Below are 19,747 nucleotides of genomic sequence, written 5' to 3'. Positions count from 1 at the left end.
CAAGTAGGTCTTGGAATAAAAGAAATGTAGACTTGCGTCCATAGTTACAAAGATTCCTGCTGAGATGGTTTCTTTGGCATCCCTTTCTTCCTGTCCAGGGAGCATCTCCAAATATCTGAATCCACATAAATTGCAGCCTTCTCCCCTCCTCCCCTGTACCACTCTGAGGAAGGCTAAGGGCCATCACTCCTCTTGGAGCAGCGTCAGGCAGCGGGAAGGTGTGCACTGCCATCCTCCCCAGGGCTCATTCAGGTTCCCATCACATATGGGTTTCCCTGGACAAATGGGCAGCACAAAGCATCCCAGGCGAGGCATGGAAAGGCAGGAAGAAGTAGCCCAGTGTGTCCACTGGGAAAGCAGGTTGAGGACAGGTTGCCTGCCTGAGTTTTCATATTTGAAAAGCCTCTGAAGACCAGCCAAAAGGAAGTACATCTAAGGAACAGGGGAGCTATCGTCTGGAAGCCTAAGGAACAGACTCAGTTAGCTGATTGAGAGAGGCGGCAGCCGGTAACAGAGGAGCGGTCCTTGGGGGATGGAAGTCCCCTTTGTCTGTGAGTGACTGTCTCCTCAAGGATGTCGAGGAGCACGGGGAGGGTCTTCGATGGGACACCCGTGCCCAGATACCCAGCATCGGCCTCTGCTCACTGCTTCTCTGTGCTGGGCAAAGCATCTCCCTGCCTGGGGACTGACAGCCTCTTGACCAACTTTCTCCAGGAGAGCTGGTGAGTCTGGCTGCAGTGTCAGGGAAAAGGTATGGCCTTTGAAGTCAGGGTTGAGCTCCTAGCTCTGTGGCATCCTTGGATAAGCTCAACCTCTCCAAGCCTCTGCCTCCCCGTGATTACATAAAATCACGGTAACTAGGCTTATCTCGAAGGGTGAGTGTGAGAGCGATATGGACATTCTTTATCTGAACATGCTTTCAGATAAATGAGCCTAATTCATTTTTTCTTTTTTCTTTTTTTTTTTTCCTGGCTGTGCCACTCTGCTTACGGGATCTCAGTTCCCCGACCAGGGGTTGAACCCCGGCCCTCGGCAGTCGAAAGCGCTGAGTCCTAACCACTGGACCTCCAGGGAATTCCCTCAGAGCCTAATTCTCAGTAGTTGCTCAGACGGTTCGTTTCGTTTCTTTCCTTTCCTTTCCACTTCCTTTTCCTTTTTCCCTTTCCTTCCTTCCTTCCATATTACCTGTCCCTCTGCTTCTCTCCTCCATTCATGTCAGGAACCAAAAGTTGACTGTTATTCATGTCCTTTCTTTGTAGTGTCAGAGCATTTCGTCTTATGTTTTGCAGCATTTGGTTTTTAAGACAGTGTGTTGGTGGCAGAAGACTTTTCACACGTGAACATCACTTCCCCACATCCCTTTCATCTATCTCTTCCTGTCCTTGTGACTCGGCATTTTCTCAGTCTGTGGAAGGTTCCATTCCAGGTGCCTCGGTACAAAAAAGGCATATGTCAAGATTCCTCTCATTTTCACTGCCTTTGAAATTTTAATAAAATATACAAGGGGAAAAAATGGGAATTCCATGTGAGTTTACTTTTTGCTACTGAAGGAAACAAAATTCTGAATTCTGTGGCAAGGATTCCTGTCCTGTGTGACCTTGAGTAATCCTGGAGCTCTCTGGATGATGGTCTGGACGTAAGGATAGGGTTTGGCTGGGGTGTGGGTGGGGCACCCCTTGTGCCACCTGCTGGGTCCTGCTGCTCCTGACTTGAGGCAAGTTACCTTTCCTCTTCACACCTGTGCTTTCCTTGTCTGTCAAATACAGATAAAAGTGCAAGTTCAGAGGATTAGATGAGCTAATAGTGTGTGCAGAGGCACCCAGTGCCCAGTAAGAAAGGCGGCCGGTGATGATGCTGACGCTGATCCTAATTTCTGTTATTACTGGGACTCAAAACTTTAGCCAGTGTAGCATCTCAATCTGCAGGGGATGGTGTGGGCTTGAAGAGGGCAGTGTCTCTGGCTTCTTAGAGGCTTGTGGCCTAAGAGCACAAAAGACAAGTACCCCGTTCGCCTTAATGCAAGACAGAAATAGATTAAATGCTAAAGTGCCGGAGATTTTCAGAGCGGGGACAGTTGGTTGCAAAAGAGCCACTGTTAAAATTGAGTCCCTGCACGTTGAGCTCACTGTGCCCACCGTCAGCTCTCTGAGACACCTGTCTGTTATCACCCCTGTTTCACACACAAGGTAACAATCTCAAAGAAGCTCAGCCGCTTCCTTCAGGGTCACACACAGCACAGGAGGGAGATGCAGCACCTAGTACTTGACCTCAAGTCTGTCCGACCCCAAGCCCATGCTCTTCCCTCCACCTCCCGCCCCACGGCTGCACCTCGTTCCTCAGCGCCTTGGTTCCATCCTCTCGCTCTCAGAAGACTGGCCTCCCCTCTTCAGTCTCTGGGGAACCTGGGCCCTCAGGGGAGAATTCTCCCATCTTCCAGGCCCTCTTCCTCCTTGAGTGTGGCTATTTCCCTGCCTTCCCTCTTGGATGCTGAAATAATAGGTGGGCTTACAGGTAGGGGCAGTAGGAAAATCTACAGAAAGGAGGTACCACTTGAGATGGGAACAGCTGGCAAAGGGGAGGGTGCAGCTCTTTGTACCTCCCATGGGGCCATCCTGCTGGCCCTCCTGTCGTAAGCTCTGGGAGCAGAGAGGCTGGCCCTTCTTCATCTTTTAATCCCTCCTGGTGCCACCACATGATCTGGCACACAGCTCAGCAGGGGTTTGCTAAGGAGATGTGAACTCACAGCCGATATAATGTCCCAGGGCAGAGGCCGCTGTGCTGAGAGCAGCTGGGAAGCCTACCACCCTGGACCACATACATTGTGGGGCTGTGAGGGTTGGATGATTGTTCTTTCCAGAGGGGAATTCAACTGTATTCCCAGACCAGGGATGTGTGCACTCTCTCTGCCACTGGGGTGGAATCAGTTCTGGAGGTCCCACCCAGAGGCTAGGCTGGAACTGCTCCAGAATTGGAGTTGGGGAACCACCGGCCAGCCAGGGTGGAAGGAGAATCTACTGGGTCTAGGTGTTATGTTAGGTGCCCCTGGACATGCAACATCCTCAAGTCCTTGGACTTGTCCTCCAGGAAGGCAGCATAGCATGATGGCTAAAATATGGGCTCTGCACTTAGGCTCCCTGGAACCCTTGCACTGTGTGATCTTGGGCAATTTTCTTTTCCACTCTGTGCCTCAGTGTTCTCATGTAAAATTGAGACTACAAACTATATAACTTCCTCATAGGTTTCTGGTGAAGATTAAACTAAATGGTACATGTAAAGCACTTTAGCCCAGTGCCTAGCACATAGTAAATGCTTAGTAAATTTTCATTGTTACTGCTCCTACTATTAGCATCACTATAATTTGATCAGGGAAAATAAGGTATAGGAGCATTAAAGGAATAATTAATGCAGTACCCCAGGATGTGGTATGTACTAAGTTTTCAGTACCTCTTAGAGTGTAAAAGAATGTGTTAGAATGTACTTGAACATAAGCTCCAGGAGGTTAATGATTTGTATTGATATTTTGTTCTCATTCATTGTAGTATTCCCAGTACCCAAAAGCTTGCTTGGCACACAGCAGTACCGGTAAATATTTGTTGAGTGAATGTTTCCAAAGCCAAGATACTTTCTGCCTCAGGGCCTTTGCACATACTCTTCCCTCTACCTGGCATGCTCTTCCCTAAACTCTTCTCTCGGTCAGTTTCTGCTCATTCTTTAGGACACTTCTTCAAAAAGGCCCTACCAGACCACTGTACCTTACCCCCATCATCATAATCTAAATTACATCACAGCCTGTAATTCTCTCTCAGACTCCTTGTCCTTTTCCATTTATTTGTCTTATATTTCCAATCCCTGCCTCTTTCACTGGATCATAAACTTCAGAAGGGATGGGAACCAATCTTACTCACAGATCCTCAGACCCACCATAGTGCCCGGCAAACCACGGGCATGGAGGAAATTCTGGTTGAATGAATACACTGGAAGGTTTAGAGGAAGGTACACGGGCTGGTGTAGTTGGGACATGGAGCAAGTACCATGAGTTTCCACTTATCTGTAAAACTGAGATGAAGACAGTTCTACTTACCTGCTTACCCTCCTTGACCAGATAGCGGTCGGAATCGGATGAGGTCGTTTTGGTAAAGTGTGCTGTAGCTCGAGAAGCATGTGTTCGCCGACCGATTTTCTCATTTCCTAACCAAGCCTGATTGCGTGCCTGCTGTGGGGATGCCTCTGTCTCCGTCCTTTGCCGCAGCTGAACGATGAGCTTCTCGCAGCCCAGGAGTGTTTCTGTTCTCCTCCTCTCTCTATGCCTAGTACCTCGTGGAAATGTTTGAGGAATGACCAAACAACTGCAGGCACCCATGAGGTGGCTGAGGGAGAGGGGGGAGGCTGTGGTGGCGATAGAGAGGCGATTGAACTTGGGCTGCTTGTCCGTATATATCTTTGCTCCCGCTCAGCCAGCGTATTCCATGCAGGAAGCCATCGGTACTAATCTCGAGTGACAAGCATCAGGCCAGATTCTTGCCAGGGGGTCATTTTGATTTGCTACCTTGCTGATGTTGCCCACGCTTGGTAGTTAAGTACAGCAAATATGGGACCTGTATCGCAGGGGAGCCGTCCTAAAGTGTTGCTTCCCCATTCACTGCACTGCTTCTCCCTGCTGAAATCTGCTCAGACTGGCCCCAACCCCTAGGGAGGCCCCCAGAGCTTTCTGGTTAGCGAGTTATGGCTTTTAACTGCAGCAAATGATTAACCATCACACTTCCCCTCCTGGGCTCCGTGGCCAGCAGGTCAGGCCTCTTCCAAAGAAAGCTGGCTAATTATATCCCTTGTCTGCACAAAATCCCACAAGAGGAGCAGGCGGCGGCATATGAATGGAGCTGGGTGGGAGCACATGGTGTCGTGGGGAGGGAGTGGCTTTTGAGGCTTTGCTTCCTCTCAGCCCCTCTCTCTCCCTGATTCGAGGGGAGCTAGCAGCCGCCCTCTCTCGCTCACCCTCGGTGCGTTAGACTGTGGCGCTGTGCTAGATCCAGAGATCTGGCTGCCGGTGGAGTGATCAAAGGGAAATGGGCTGGGAGGCCGTGAGCTGGATAGAGCTCAGGCTGCCGGAGCTAGAGGAGGCTGGTCGCCAAGTGGCAGAGCTGGTGGCTGAATTTTTGTCACAGCTCTGTCCACTGGTTCTCCTCCGTGGGGCTCTGTCCCTCTTTTTCCTCTGGCTCTTTTTACTCTCCTCCCTCATTCCCTTTTAGGACATATTCATATTCTTTCCTTTCCTTGGACCCAACAGATCAGGCTTCCTAACAAGATAACCAGAGTGCAAAGGCCCAGGCATTTTAAAGTAGTCATCTGTTGTTTTTCCCTTAACTTGTGCAGTACATGGGCATTTTTGCTCTGGGGTGAGGGGCTCTCTAGCCTGGGGTTTGAGAAAGACTAATTCAGAGGGTCTCCTTCGCAGACCGACGCTGAGAAGCACTCACAGGTGGAGAGGAATTCCCTGTGGTCCGGCGATGAGGTCAAGAAGTCAGACGGAGGGTCAGACAGTGGCATAAAGATGGAGCCGGGGTCGAAGTGGAGGCGGAATCCTTCTGATGTGTCTGACGAGTCCGACAAAAGCACGTCGGGCAAGAAGAACCCCGTCATCTCTCAGACAGGCTCGTGGCGGCGAGGCATGACAGCTCAGGTGGGCATCACCATGCCGAGGACAAAGCCGGCTGCCCCGACAGGCATGCTCAAGACCCCAGGAACTGGTGAGTCAAAGGCGTGCATGGGCACTTGTCATTTTCAAAACCTGAACCGCAGTCACTCTAGCGAGGGCTTGATGATATTTTTAAATCCCTATAAAATGCACAGGTATTTCTTCTTAGGGTTTAGACTCTGCTCATAGCCAGCTTTCAGAAAGGTTCACGTCCTTACCTTTCTCCAAGTGGAAGTATGTAAGCATGAGAGCCTCTTAAATTCTGAAGGTGGTTCAACTGCCGAGCCATGTTGAATTGGTTTAAGCATGTGCTGGGTCAGAGCTAACATACCCAGTGAAGGCTATTCAAGAGCACGTGGTTAGGAGCTGTTGGTGTGTTGAATTGATGTTGTCCATGATTTAAGGATGTATGTAAACGAGGGCAGGGTTTTTGCAGGAAGGTGGGGTACCCCTTGAAAATGATAGGGACAGCTTTTCAATGGACAGAGGGAGAATGGCCAATAAAACCCAAGATCTCTTTCCCAGACATATCAGTGATTGGCTGGCTTTGCTTTCTTCTGGGTAAATTTAGACTGCTTTGCGAATGAGGAAAACCATTGACATCTCCTAAAAGGCTCATGGTGACAGTTGTAGATGCGATTATCTTTATAAAAAGCTCTTTCCTCTGTCTCCCAAGGGGACTGCTTTCCCCCAGGAGAAAGCGAGCTAGTTCTTTGGAGGAGGGGAGAATTTTAAACAGTCAGCTGGCGGAGCTGACTTCTTGGTTTGCAGGCTAACCTTTCTGATCTCTCTCTCAGGAAAAACAGATGATGCAAAGGTGTCTGAGAAAGGAAGGTTGTCTCCCAAAGCCTCCCAGGTGAAGCGCTCCCCGTCAGATGCTGGCCGCAGCAGTGGTGATGAATCCAAGAAACCCCTCCCCGGCAGCTCCAGGACGCCTACTGCCAACGCCAACAGCTTTGGGTTCAAGAAGCAGAGTGGCTCTGTCGCTGGTTTGGCCATGATCACAGCCAGTGGGGCCACTGTCACCAGCAGGTCAGCCACACTGGGCAAAATCCCAAAGTCGTCCGCACTTGTCGGTCGGTCCACCGGTCGGAAGACAAGCATGGATGGGGCTCAGAATCAGGATGATGGGTATCTGTCTCTCAGCTCCCGGACAAATTTACAGTACCGGAGTCTGCCAAGGCCCAGTAAATCCACCAGCCGGAATGGGGCTGGGAACAGGTCTAGTACCAGCAGCATAGATTCCAACATCAGTAGCAAGTCAGCAGGCCTGCCGGTGCCCAAGCTGAGGGAGCCTTCCAAGACAGCCCTGGGCAGCTCTCTGCCAGGTCTGGTCAACCAGACCGATAAGGAGAAAGGCATCTCATCCGACAACGAGAGCGTGGCTTCCTGTAACTCAGTGAAGGTGAACCCGGCAGCCCAGCCTGTGTCTAGTGCGGCTCAGGCCACTCTCCAGCCAGGGGCCAAGTACCCTGATGTGGCCTCTCCCACTCTCCGCAGGTAAGTGGGTAAATGGCACCGAGCGGAACTGGAATACGTGGAGTGGCACCCTGGATTAATAACTTCCTGTTTTCTTAGCTGAAGCCACCTCTGGTTTTCTCCACTTCAGTCCTTGGGTAAAGCTGTTTGGTCAGATGCTGCCAGCAGTTCTGCAGTCAGCTGATTATTTTCCCATGTTGGCATGAAAAACATAAGCCTCTGGAATCAATCATCCTGGGTTTGAATCCTAGGTCCACCCTAATTAACCACCATGTAACCTCTCTTAATACTTCTGCCTCCGTTTCCTCATCTGTAAAATGGGGATGATGATACCTACCTACAGGTTCTTGTGTCCATTAATCTATGTAGCTACACCTGGCCCATAGTAAGTACTCAATAAAAGTTAGCTACCATCGAAGATGAGATCCTAATACTCCCTTAGATCTGGATGGGGAGCTCAAGGGAAACAGTTTTGGTTTTAATCTGTGGCTCAGATTCCTCATCATTATGCCAGACAGTGGCATAATGGCCAGATCTTTTCCCCAAATAGTCCAATATCCCCCACATACTTTTTTATACTGCATGCGTAACTCCAAATTAGTGCCTGAAATTTTAGCTTCCTTTAAAAAAAAAGAAAGAAGAAACAACTCAAAGCAGAAGCGTTTTCGAAAAAGAGAATTTGATTTCCTATTACCTGAAAAAGGCATTTTCCTGCATTTCCACAACGGGTGGAAATTTGTACATTAAAATTGATTATTAGCTTTTTAAAAACAGTTTCCTTTCAGTTTCTACAACTTTTGCCTCTCCATAGCATCTCATTATAATATCCACTGGACCACTTGAAAACTGCAGCTGCATAGAGCAGAGTTCATCCTACCTTTTCAGGAAATTTCTTGTCATAAGAAAGAGTAAGTCCAAGGATAGAAAATTTAGCAGTGAAAAAATAAAAATTATGTGCACATGTACATATTTGGGGATGAATGGGAATGTTTGCAAAGCCTTCAGAAGAAGCATTCCACATGAAAGGTATAATGGAGCAGTTCACTGTTCTTTGTCTAGACTTGATTATTAGAATTTCAGTAATGATTATTTTTTTCAGGGGAAAGTCCTATTGGGCTGCTCTTTGTTGTTTTAACAGGTTGCCTTGTAAATGAAAATTTTCTCTGCTTCTTGCCTCAAGTATTATATGTAATATTCGCTCTTTGGTATTATAGATTTCCTTTAGTAACTACAAAGGCATTTTACTAGACCCTTAGGCTAGTGTAATAGAATACTTGAAAATGCATGCAGCTTCTTAGGCTGTGAATTGAGCACCTTTCAGCCCATTCCTAGCAATTACATTTTTCCTCAATTGTTAAGGTGTTCTGAATTCTCTCGTTGTGCATTAGTATGAAGAAGAGGAATCTTAGGTGAAGTGTGATAGCTCTCTTCAGATGGTTTGAAGGACTAGCAGACAAAAGATTGGGCTTTTTCTGTGTAGTTACACATAGCAGGATTAGAAGCAAGACATAAAAGTTGGAAGAAGGTGGGTTAGATTTTGGTTGTGTAACAATTGGAAGTGCTTGGCAATGGAGCCAGTTAGCCTTTGGAGTATAAAGTAGTGAGGTCCCTGACACTGGCGGTATGTAAGCACTCTGAAGCCAAAGTTCTGCAACAGGATAGTTCTTTCTCTGTCACCAGGCAGAAGTGTTCCTCTTCTGTCACCAGACATTGTAATGAGGGTTGATTATGTGTTTATTTATTTTTACAACAATTGGGATTTGTAACAACTGTTTGGAGAGGTCGGAGGTCAAACTCACACCACTTTGACTAGCTGGGTGAAAGGCAACCTGCCTATCATAGTATGTAGTAGTATCGTCTCTTTACGGAGATACCTGTTCCATGACAGTTTTAGTGGATAGAATAAAGCCGTTACATTTCTAGAGTATGTACTGTCCTTTGACTTTGAGACAGTTTCTCCATCCTACCAGAGAACCCTCTGCCAATGGAAGAGGGAAGTGTCTGTGCCATTCCCTGTGTTCTGACATCACATCTGTGGTCACGAGCAGTGGGGGAGATGACATGCAATGGCATTTCTGTGTGTCTATCACAGAGACACAGTTCACACCCAGCACGTCTGTTCGAACATCTTGTGAACCCCACAAGGTTTGAGTGTATCACTGGACAGTACTAGCTCTCTGGCCCTAAAAGACACATCTTTCAGGCTGGGCTTTCATGTGAGAATACATCTGAGAGGATACATTGCCCAGGCCGCCTCCAGATCTAGCCTCCTATTCTTGATTCTACATGTTTGCTTAGAGATCAAAGAAACCAAATCCTTTGGAGCTGAAGTGTCATAAACGGAGTGCCTGCTTTGCGCTGGGGTCATGGATACAAAGGTGATCAAGACAGCTCTTTTCCCTTGAGATGTTTCCTGGGCAAGGGCAGTTTTCTAGTTACTCTATTTATGGAAAGAAAGGAAAGCAAGATGTTGGACCAGTGAGGGATAGGCCTGTAGAAGACTACTCCCCGTCTCCCTTTGACTCAGGTAGATCCAGGGTCTCAGCAGCAGCCTAGAACTTGAAGGTGGAGCCTTTGCTCCACCAGTGCCCTGGCCCGCTGTGTGGCAGCCTTTCCCGGGGGAGCGCCTTGAGCCTAGAAAGGACCGCGCCTCCCTCCCCAGGGACTCTCACTAGCTCCTGCGCCCCGCCCTCCTCTGACGGCCGGCATCCCTGGGCTTTGGGTGTTCAACCCGTGCAACCCTTTGTCTCTTCGCAGACTCTTTGGTGGGAAGCCTACCAAGCAAGTGCCCATCGCCACAGCCGAAAACATGAAAAACTCGGTGGTCATCTCCAACCCTCATGCCACCCTGAGCCAGCAAGGTAACTTAGAGTCCCCCTCGGGCAGCGGTGTCCTGAGCAGCGGCAGCAGCAGCCCTCTCTACAGTAAGAACGCAGACAGCACCCAGTCCCCCCTGGCCTCCAGCCCCAGCTCCGCCCACTCGGGCCCCTCCAACAGCCTCACGTGGGGCACCAACGCCAGCAGCTCCTCGGCCGTTAGCAAGGACGGCCTGGGCTTCCAGTCGGTCAGCAGCCTCCACACCAGTTGCGAGTCCATTGACATCTCCCTGGGCAGCGGAGGGGCGCTGAGTCACTACTCCTCCACCGGCCTCATTGCCGCCTCTAAGGATGACGCCCTGACCCCCTTTGTCAGAACCAACAGTGTGAAGACCACACTGTCGGAAAGGTTGGTGCTGTGCATTTGGCTGCCTTTATCTCCCCGAAAGACGCCCTTCCAAGAGTCCAAAGATTATGTCAGGAAGCCCAAGTGTTAGCTCACCTTTGCTGGGAGATGTCTCTCTTTCTGATCACTGCCGTCTTTCCAGAGGGAAGCCAGTTTGGGATGAATTAAGCCTGGCTCTGCTTCCTGTTATCTTTTTCACTGTGGTTTTTCTCAGTGCATGGAGCTGCTGGAAGTCTCTCGGGGGCAGATTTCATGCTGCCTTTTGAAAGGGCATTCCGCTTTCGAACTCCTTCCATTTTATGTTTCGTTCATCAACTGCCTCTTTCCCTGCCCCTGGTAATTGTGCTGTCCAGGCAGGTGGCGGCTGCAGCCGCGGAGCGTGTGGTGGGATGTTCCTTAAGCAGCTGAGTCCACATGCTGGTCCTCGGGGCAGACACCCTCCTACTGAAGGGCTGCGGGCCAGAGCGATAGGAAATCAAGAAACCAGAATTGTCCTCAAAGCTCTGAATCTCACTGCAGTAGTGATCCGTGTCCATTTTCTCCACATGGGGAAGAAAGCCAGTATCAGCACTGGAAATGAGCAAAATGTTCTAGTCGTTGTGTATAATAACCCCACCCCCTCCTTCCAATCTAATGCTCCTTCTCTTGTTTTCCACCTGCCTGGCCTTCTAGCCCTCTCTCTTCCCCTGCCGCTAGCCCTAAGTTCTGCAGAAGTACTCTGCCCAGGAAACAGGACAGGTAATGACGTCGTAGGCCGGGGACGCCACCGAGCCTCTAGCTTCCTCTGCCCCCCTGTGTCAAGCCAGATGTCTTGTATGAGGCTGTTGGCCTGCGGCTTCCGCTTGTGTTCGTGGCCCCGGTGTGCTCTGTGACCCCCCAGACATGCCTGTGAGGGTCTGTTCCGCTGCCCGCAAAGCTCAGAAAGAGGTGGAGCGGGGCTGGCCCCTCCTCTCCCAGCTTGGGAAGGAACCTCAAACCTGCCACCTGGCGAGGGGCGGCAGAAGCTCTCACTGGCATCTCAGCCTCCCCGTGGCATGCTCCTGCTTCCCAGCTTCCTGCCCTTTCTCCTCTCTCCCCTCCCCCTCCAAGCCCAGAAGTGACCTGCCGCCCACCACGCGGCTCTGCGGCCCTCACCTTTGTCTCCCACACCCCTGCTCCCCACGCAGCTGGCCCTTTGCCCTCTCAAAGGCCTTTGCTGCAGTTTGGCTCTGTGTCTCGCAGGCTGTTGTGTTCTGTGTGCCCGTTTTCTGTAAGAAGAATATGTGGAGTGTTGTTGGCCCCCAGATGCCCTGAGGGTGGGCCCCAGACATGGATCTTGACCTTGAGTTTGTGGGGAAGCCATGGCTTGGCCAAACATAATGAGCAGAGGTTGTTTCATGCTAGGAGGAAAAAAATTAATGAAAACCCTCTTCACCCCATTAACAGCGAAAACTTTGCTTTTGTCAAGACTCATAGACCAAGCCTTTAAGCCTAGCTCTTTGGAAATCCAAATGCTGTGACTTTATCAGCCAGCAGGTCGTAACATGCCCCAACTCTGCCCAGGGCTCAGCTCCTAGCTACGCCCAATGAGAGCCTCGAAAACTGAGAGGGACCTGGAATTCACTTGTTACAGATGAATTCCAAATATGCAGACTGCTGGCCTCTTGAAACTCTCCAGCAAGTCCCTTCTCTCACTTGAAGTCATCGCCAGTGGCATTTGGTGGTGGGCCAGAGTGGTTAGGGGTGCGGGGAGCCTGGCGTCTCTCTCTGCCGCGGAAGGCACGGGCTCTGCTTCCAGATGGGGGCAGCTCCTGAGTTTGGCTTTGAACCCGTGGAAAAGAAGGAGCAGTTGGGGCCGAGTGGCTCAGGACTCCTGGGGACGGGGGTGGAGGATGCCTGGGTGTGAGCGCAGGCCTGGGTTTCCTTTGTTCCCGTGGCTGTGGATGTGTTGCATGCAGAGGACCACTCCCTGGTGAAGTGAGTCTCTTCCTCCAGATCTCTTGGCTTGTCCTTAGCCTTTCCCCCCTCACATGGCCTGCTTTCCCTGTGCTTCTCTGAGGTTCTTATGTTTGTTTTAACTTTCCTACAGTGACCCGCACCTTGATAGGAACACTTTGCCTAAAAAAGGACTCAGGTATCTGTGTTTTCTCCTTGCATCCATGCCATCTGGTGTGGCTCTGGGGCTTGGCTGTGTGGCTCTCTCATGGCTGGTGGGGCTCGGGCTGGGCTGGGGTCCCCGCTTTGGCCACCGCAGCAGGACCCTTTGGATGACGGCTCCCCTCGCAACCCTCTCGTTCTCATCTCTCCATGTGTCGGCTTCTTTGCTTGAGCAGAGGCTGTGCTCTTTCAGGCTTACTGTGGTCAAACCATCTCACGACAGCCATCCCTGAGCAAGCCCGGAGAGCGGTTACCGCTTCTTCTGGGGCCAGTGGGTTTAATCGCTGATCATTTCGCCATGACCATTCCATTCACGGGCTGTCTTCCAAGAGAAAGGATATGACTTGTAGCATGTTGATTTGTCAGCCAGGACACAGAGCAAAGGAGAGAAATATCCCCACCCCCACCCCCACCCCCACCCCCCTGCCAATTTGAAGATTTTTAACTTTCTGGCCCATAGAAAGTTGCTAAGGACAGGTGCTTGGAACTTGTCTGAATATTCTAATCGAAAATCGGGTCAATTTTCAATGCCCAGCAAGACATGGGTGTGTTCATTTTTTTGATGTAAAGAAAGCAAGTACTTCCTTTCCAAGAGCGAATGTCCTTTCATTCACTGTAAGTGATGGCTCGTTTGTGGCGCTGGTCCTGGTGAAACAAGATGCTATAAGTCACCACTGCTCACGCCATCCACCTCACTTTGCCACCCAGAGGAACTTCAGTCCTAACGCCTGCCCCGTGATCTTAATGTCACATGGTTACAGCTGTCATTTCTCCTGCTCTCTAAACACCTCGTTCTTTGTAGCATCGGCTTCACCCTGCACCAAGCAGTAAGTGCTTTCGCAAAACATGGAACTTGGAATGAAATGTTTCGTTGCTGTCATGTATGTCTGTAGTTAATAACCAGCAGTTCTTAAGGCTGAGAGCGTTTTGACCAGTAATGGGAGGTAGGTATCAATGCTTCCTTTCAACAGGAGTTCCGAGTAAAGCCAAATCTAAACATCTAAGAATAAAAGTATTGAAAAAGCCCCCAGCCGACCTCCGGACGGAGGAAGTTCAGCACGGTGGCCTTCGAGGGGGGGAGTTGGCAAGGCCTTTAGTACTTAACAGTTTTCGTCATGCTTGTCGGCACTCAGGCTAATGCTTAAATCATATCCACTCTTCACGTGAGCTTGACCTTGATGCCCCAGCGTCGCTCCCAGAGGAAGCTCACATCTTTGAATATCAGTATTTCGTAATGCTAATGTGTATATTTCTGGAGCAGATCTATTCTGTGAAAATTATGTAGCTCTGGCTTTTAAAATCAGATTTTAAAAGAATTCAGAATAGAGGTAAGTGACAGGGTATCCTCAGGCAATTGATGGGACCTAGAAAGTCCAACTATAGCAAAAACATTAAGGAAGAATCGTGTTTATGTTCCCTCTCACTGTGACTCCCTTTCTAGCTCACCCACTCCGTACACACACACATCCCATACCAACACGCTGACAACACCTTGTCCTAAGTCAAGAGGACCACTCTATTTACGTAATCAGTAGTAACCCCACGGTAATCTATTTATAAGTCCAAAGTACTCTGGCCACGGGGGCACTTCAGACATTCGAGATGCTGCCTGTGGGCATAATGAGAAGAGCCCACAGGCAGCATCCATAATGAATTTGGGAATCAGACAAATATGGATTGAAATCTCGGCCCGTGATTCAAGGCAGGCCATCACCTTCCCTGAATGTAAAACAGGAATAATAGCATCTGTGTTGCTGGGAGAATCCGAGGCTTCAGTAAGATAACGTCTGTGAAGGCACCTGGCACGTTAGAGACGTTCAATACATCGTTACCAAATACGTTTCAGAATTAATGACGAGGTGGACCACGTGACTTCTGAAGACCCTCCCCTGTGTGAGACCCAATGATTTGGGGTTCCTTTTGTGAAGACTGGTTCCTGCCAGATTCTAGTAACTACTGTCAGCGTCGGTCTCCCCGTACCTTCCTTTACGTGTCTGGTTTCTGATACTCTGTGATTCATGGCCACTTACTTGCGGTCCAGAATGCAGATGCCATGAGCCGTCCAACTAAAACTTCCTCAGAGCTCTGACAGCAGCTTGTTCTGTTGCTTCAGGCCTGTCAAGGTGGAGGCTTTGAACTGACACCGTCATGAATCAACATGTTACAGATACGCCCAGGGACGGGTCTTTTTTTTTTTTTTTTTTTTTTTGCGGTACACGGGCCTCTCACTGTTGTGGCCTCTCCCATCGCGGAGCACAGGCTCCGGACGCGCAGGCTCAGCGGCCATGGCTCACGGGCCCAGCCGCTCCGCGGCACGTGGGATCCTCCCGGACCGGGGCACGAACCCTTCTCCCCTGCATCGGCAGGCGGACTCCCAGCCACTGCGCCACCAGGGAAGCCCCAGGGACGGGTCTTTTGAGCGTTTACCCGTCTTGTTCCCTTTATGTAGTTCCCTCAAAACTGAAAGGAATTGCAGTTTTCCCCCAAAGACAGCCAAGTGGCAAAAAAGGTTTTGAGAAACTTTGTGAGTTTCGGGATGTGGAGCGATCTGATTTTTCAAACGTCATCTTTGGATGTATATTTTCTTTTTACATGTTTATCGTCAGCTCCGGAGAGCTCATTTTCATAAGCGCTGTTCGTAGTTAATCCCAGCCTGATCTCTGTCTGTCCAGGTACACCCCCACCTCCCAGCTTCGCACACAAGAAGACGCAAAAGAATGGCTACGGTCCCACTCTGCAGGAGGCCTGCAGGACACTGCCGCCAACTCTCCTTTCTCCTCTGGCTCCAGCGTAACTTCTCCCTCTGGAACAAGATTCAACTTTTCTCAGCTTGGTGAGTAGCTACTTGGCATTAACTGTGTTGATCAGCGCCTTAGGGCAGAGGTTATCTTGCATTTTGAAAGAGACAAGTGGTCACATCACTCTCAGTATCTGATCAGCCCTCAGCAGTGTAGTTTGATTACACGCAATTGATAGCAAAAGAAAAGAAAAATGTGTTTTGGTTCTCTATCAGTAATTTTCTCTACATGGTTGATACAGGTGGGGTTATAGCAAAGAGCAAACCATCCATGGAATGAGAAGAACGTATTCTAAGACCTCTGAAGATGTAGGTTTTATAGCGTATCCCATGTTTGGTCACCCTCATTGCTTTCTTAAACCGGAAATAAAGATCAGGTTTTGACTGAGCAGATATTCTTGGAAATGCCTACCGGTGACATCATGCTTTGACTGGCACAGTGAGGAAAGGAAAATAATTTGTAACACAGTCCCTGCTGACATGTCAATGGATATAAAGTTTACAAGTATTAGATTTCTTAATGATCATATTTTGCAGTTTTAGAAGAAGTGAAATATTGTCATACATTTATTAAATACACATCTTCCATGCCACAACTAAGTGAATCTTGCTTAATGTTTTGAGTTGACGTTGGTAATGAATCCATGAAGTGCATTTGGACAAAATAGAAGGGATTGTTTTTATAAAAGTTTAAGTACCAAAGGTAGTCTAGTCTAAGAAATAATAAGTGTTGGCTTTTCTGACTTGTACTGTAACATCCTTATACTTTCTATTTTAAGTATATGTTTCTTATGTAAACAACCTAGATATTTTTGCATACTTTTTTTGTTGATGCAGAGTTCAGGTTAATATTTTACTGCATCTGATAATGTATTATATGTTTGAATCCAAGTGACTTTTCATTTTGACATTCTTGTGATTTTCATATGCTATATTCTTCGAGCAATAAAAAATTCAAGCAAAAACAAATTTTTTTTTTTTTTTTTTGCGGTACGCGGGCCTCTCACTGTTGTGGCCTCTCCCGTTGCGGAGCACAGGCTCCGGACGCGCAGGCTCAGCGGCCATGGCTCACGGGCCCAGCTGCTTCGCGGCATATGGGATCCTCCCGGACCGGGGCACGAACCCGTGTCCCCTGCATTGGCAGGCGGACTCTCAACCACTGCGCCACCAGGGAAGCCCCGGATGCTTTTTTTAGAAAGACAAACACCCACACAGGCTCATAGATAGGTAAAAGAACAGTCCAAAGCCTTATAAGAATCCATGTAAAAACTGCATATGATCTGATACCAAGTATGCACAGTTAGAAAAAGGAAAGAACAGTCCTGGCTGAAATGACTGGGAACGGTTACAGCAAGGTGGCAGGGTGAGAGCTGAGCCTTCCAAGACGGAAAGAGAGGGAAATATTTTTTCCAGTCTCATCTCGTTCTTTAGAGAGGCAGCCTTTTCTGATTATTGTGAACAATAAACTCAGTCTTTAAGGACTTCTAATCAAGTAAGGGTTAACTCTTCATTGTTAATGAACCGAATGCATACTTCTGAACTATTTTACGTTACTGAAATGGACAGGATTTTAATAAGAAAGCCAGTTTCGGCTAAGGTAAACGCACCCCCTTTGCACTGAAGCTCTGCAGGCACCATTATGAAATATCTTCCCCGTCTGAGACAGTGAGACCTGTGTTCATATTGTTCTTTCCTGGCTGTAACTCTTTGAGGCAAGAGTTTCTTGTCATGCACAAATGCTTCCCATCTGATCAAAAGCCCGGCTGGACTATTTTGGGCTTTTGGCTTTAGGGAGAATTGTTGCAGATGAGCCCAGAAAGTAATTAGCTCATGCCTGGAAGGTGACACTAGCTTGTCTGAATGTGCCAAGTTGGAAAGCTGAGGCCCAGAGCCTCGCTTTGGAACTGACCCACCTTTCCTCCCTTATTTTTAGCTGTAAGTGTGTTACTCAGATGCTGGTGTGACCACCTTTGAGAAAGTAGACAAGGGAGAGAAGTTGACAGGGACGGGGATGGCTGATCGTAAGCAGCCTCCTCTTCGTCCTCCTTCGGGATTTGAACCGGGACATGAATCTCCAACCCTTTGACTGACTCCTTTCCTTCCAGCGAGTCCCACCACTGTCACCCAGATGAGCTTGTCCAACCCGACCATGCTGAGGACCCACAGCCTCTCCAATGCCGACGGGCAGTATGACCCGTACACGGACAGCCGCTTCCGGAACAGCTCCATGTCCCTGGACGAGAAGAGCAGAACCATGAGCCGCTCAGGCTCATTCCGGGATGGGTTTGAAGAAGGTAAGAAGCAAGGAGATTGACCCTCTCTCACGTTGTGCGGTTAACAGTCCTCTATACCGAGTTCACTTCATTGACCTAAGAATCCACCTGTACCAGTTTCCAACTCGCCACTTACTCTGGGGCGCGGGGCTGGGGAACTCTGAATAGTAGGGTCTGACTCTTAATTAAGCTCGCAGGACTGTAGGGAAGACAAAACACGGGTGAACCCTGGGGTTGACCGAGTTCCGCTCCAGGCTTCTCTCCCTTGGACTTGGGCCCTAGCTACTTGGCATGCACCTCCACTGTGAGACTCAGCCGCTGGCACAACATCTTGGCAATGCCAGTCACTGGAGTGTTCGTTTCCCTGTGCCAACACACCCGTATGGCTTTGGGGGGCTGTCGGCAGCCACGCCTCTCCCTTTGCTCCAGAATTTTCTATTTCTTTTCTCAAGCACCAGTTTTTTTAAGTTAGTTGCTTTCAGTTTTGCCCTTTCCCTTCTTTGCTTGCTAACTGGGAATATTTGGTGTTGGATTTTTATGTTTTGTTCATTTGAATCAGAATTTGGGGAGAATACTACAGTGGGCATCTTCATCAGCCATCTTCCTAACTCAGTTCATTTCTCTTTCCTACTTCAGTCAAAGTGTGAGTTAGGGGAGCAAGCAGTCAAAATGTTGGGAAGGCACATCACCCCCACTCCCAAAAGCTTCCCACAGATGGGGATGATAAGACATTGGTGTCAATACCACTGACGAATGGTTAAGAATATGGGGTAATAATACCAGGGTTTGAATTCCAGCTCCACTACTTCTTAGGTATATGATCTTGGGCAAGTTAACTTCACCTCTCTGTGCCTTTGTATTTTCACTGATGAAGTAGGAGTACCAGGCTCATGGAATCATGAGAATTAAATGAGATAATATATATAAATGTTCATCCAGTAATGTTAGTACCTGTTACAGCCTAAAAACTGAGCTTCAGCATTGATGTCCTGGCAGCTGGAAGTCCCAGCAAGAAGAGGGGGGACTCTTGGAGCAAATGGAGCCGAGGCTGAGGGCCATAGCCCTAGTTGTGCCTTTTCTGCCAGTGACAGGACAGAATGGGGGTGGGGAGGGGAGTCACAGGCACTTCCCTCTGCTCCCAGGTCCCTGTGAGAATGGGGAAATACGCCCAGTGTCCTCCTGGTAGGAAAGAACAAATAAACTTGTGACTGTCGAGGAAACCCCTAAACAAGTCAAGAGGGAGAGAGATGCAAGACGTCAGCTTCTGCCCTGCCCAGTGTTCTTTTTAACGAAAGTTGTAAAGGGTTTAGTTACAGAGCAGTTGCGCCCTGGTTAATCTTCCTTAATTCTGTCCACTCTGATTTATGTATCATTTGAGTCCAGTGAGCAGACACTCAGTCTGTAAATCCATCTGTGGGAACCCACTGGGACAAAGGATTAAGGAGGGGCAGAGCCTGAGTTACTGAGAGCGTTTTTCTGGAGTTAAGAGCTAGAAATCAGTAGTAATCGTGGAGGGCACGTTGACCGTAAGGTGAAGGAGTAGGCAGTTTGTCCTTAACATTTTTCTGATCAGTGGGCGAACCAAGCATGGCCACAAAGCATTTCCCAGCCCTCCTGCTAATGACTCGTGAGTGGAGAGTGCCCTGTGCCCTACTCATCTGCTGTGTCCCGTGTGTACCTGAGTGAACCGTGTTCAGTGCTGCAACGTGTCCAAACAAGCACACTTGACCTCATAAAGGTCCAGGACCGTTACAGTATCATCATCAGATGGGTTTTTTAATTCCATCTGGAATCAAGCCGTCAGGCAGCACAACTGTGGAATATCTGGGGTGTCAAAGTGACATTGATAAAAAGAGCTTGCCCACAAGCAGTGTCTAGACTTTTGTAAGCCCTGATGACTCATGGTGATGTGGAACGGAAGTGCAGAGGTAAAATCAAATTTGGGGAGAAGGGGTAGAGACGGCTGTCGATATACTAAGAAACATGTAACGTCTTCATCTTTTGGGAAATTTGGCATCAGATTGATTTTATTTCTTCCAAGGCTATTACATTACAAAAACAAAATAGGGCTGGTGCAATTAGGTGTTTTTAATTCCATTGGGGGATGACTTTTTTTTCCCCCCTCTTGAATGTATAAACTCCTGGTAC

The 19,747-nt window shown here is 48.8% G+C and overlaps 1 protein-coding gene across 8 annotated transcripts in view; it reads left to right on the top strand.

Moving 5' to 3' along the window:
* Positions 1–19,747, top strand: part of NAV2 (neuron navigator 2) — a 770,197-nt gene that overhangs the window by 697,479 nt on the left and 52,971 nt on the right. For 6 of the 8 annotated variants that reach the window (XM_081241078.1, XM_081241077.1, XM_081241074.1 and 3 more), the window contains 7 exons: positions 5,453–5,744; positions 6,490–7,192; positions 9,929–10,396; positions 11,066–11,131; positions 12,462–12,506; positions 15,202–15,362; positions 17,432–17,620. In XM_081241078.1, coding sequence (XP_081097204.1) covers positions 5,453–5,744; positions 6,490–7,192; positions 9,929–10,396; positions 11,066–11,131; positions 12,462–12,506; positions 15,202–15,362; positions 17,432–17,620 — 1,924 coding nt within the window. The remainder of the gene's footprint in view (positions 1–5,452; positions 5,745–6,489; positions 7,193–9,928; positions 10,397–11,065; positions 11,132–12,461; positions 12,507–15,201; positions 15,363–17,431; positions 17,621–19,747) is intronic. The other 2 variants (XM_081241075.1, XM_081241076.1) reach the window with 2 other exon arrangements.

The sequence above is a fragment of the Mesoplodon bidens genome (assembly GCF_964165515.1).
Source record: "Mesoplodon bidens genome assembly, chromosome: 7".
NCBI lineage: Eukaryota > Metazoa > Chordata > Mammalia > Artiodactyla > Ziphiidae > Mesoplodon > Mesoplodon bidens.
The sequence above is the reverse complement of the archived record's forward strand: the minus strand, read 5'-3'. Positions and strand labels throughout refer to the sequence as shown.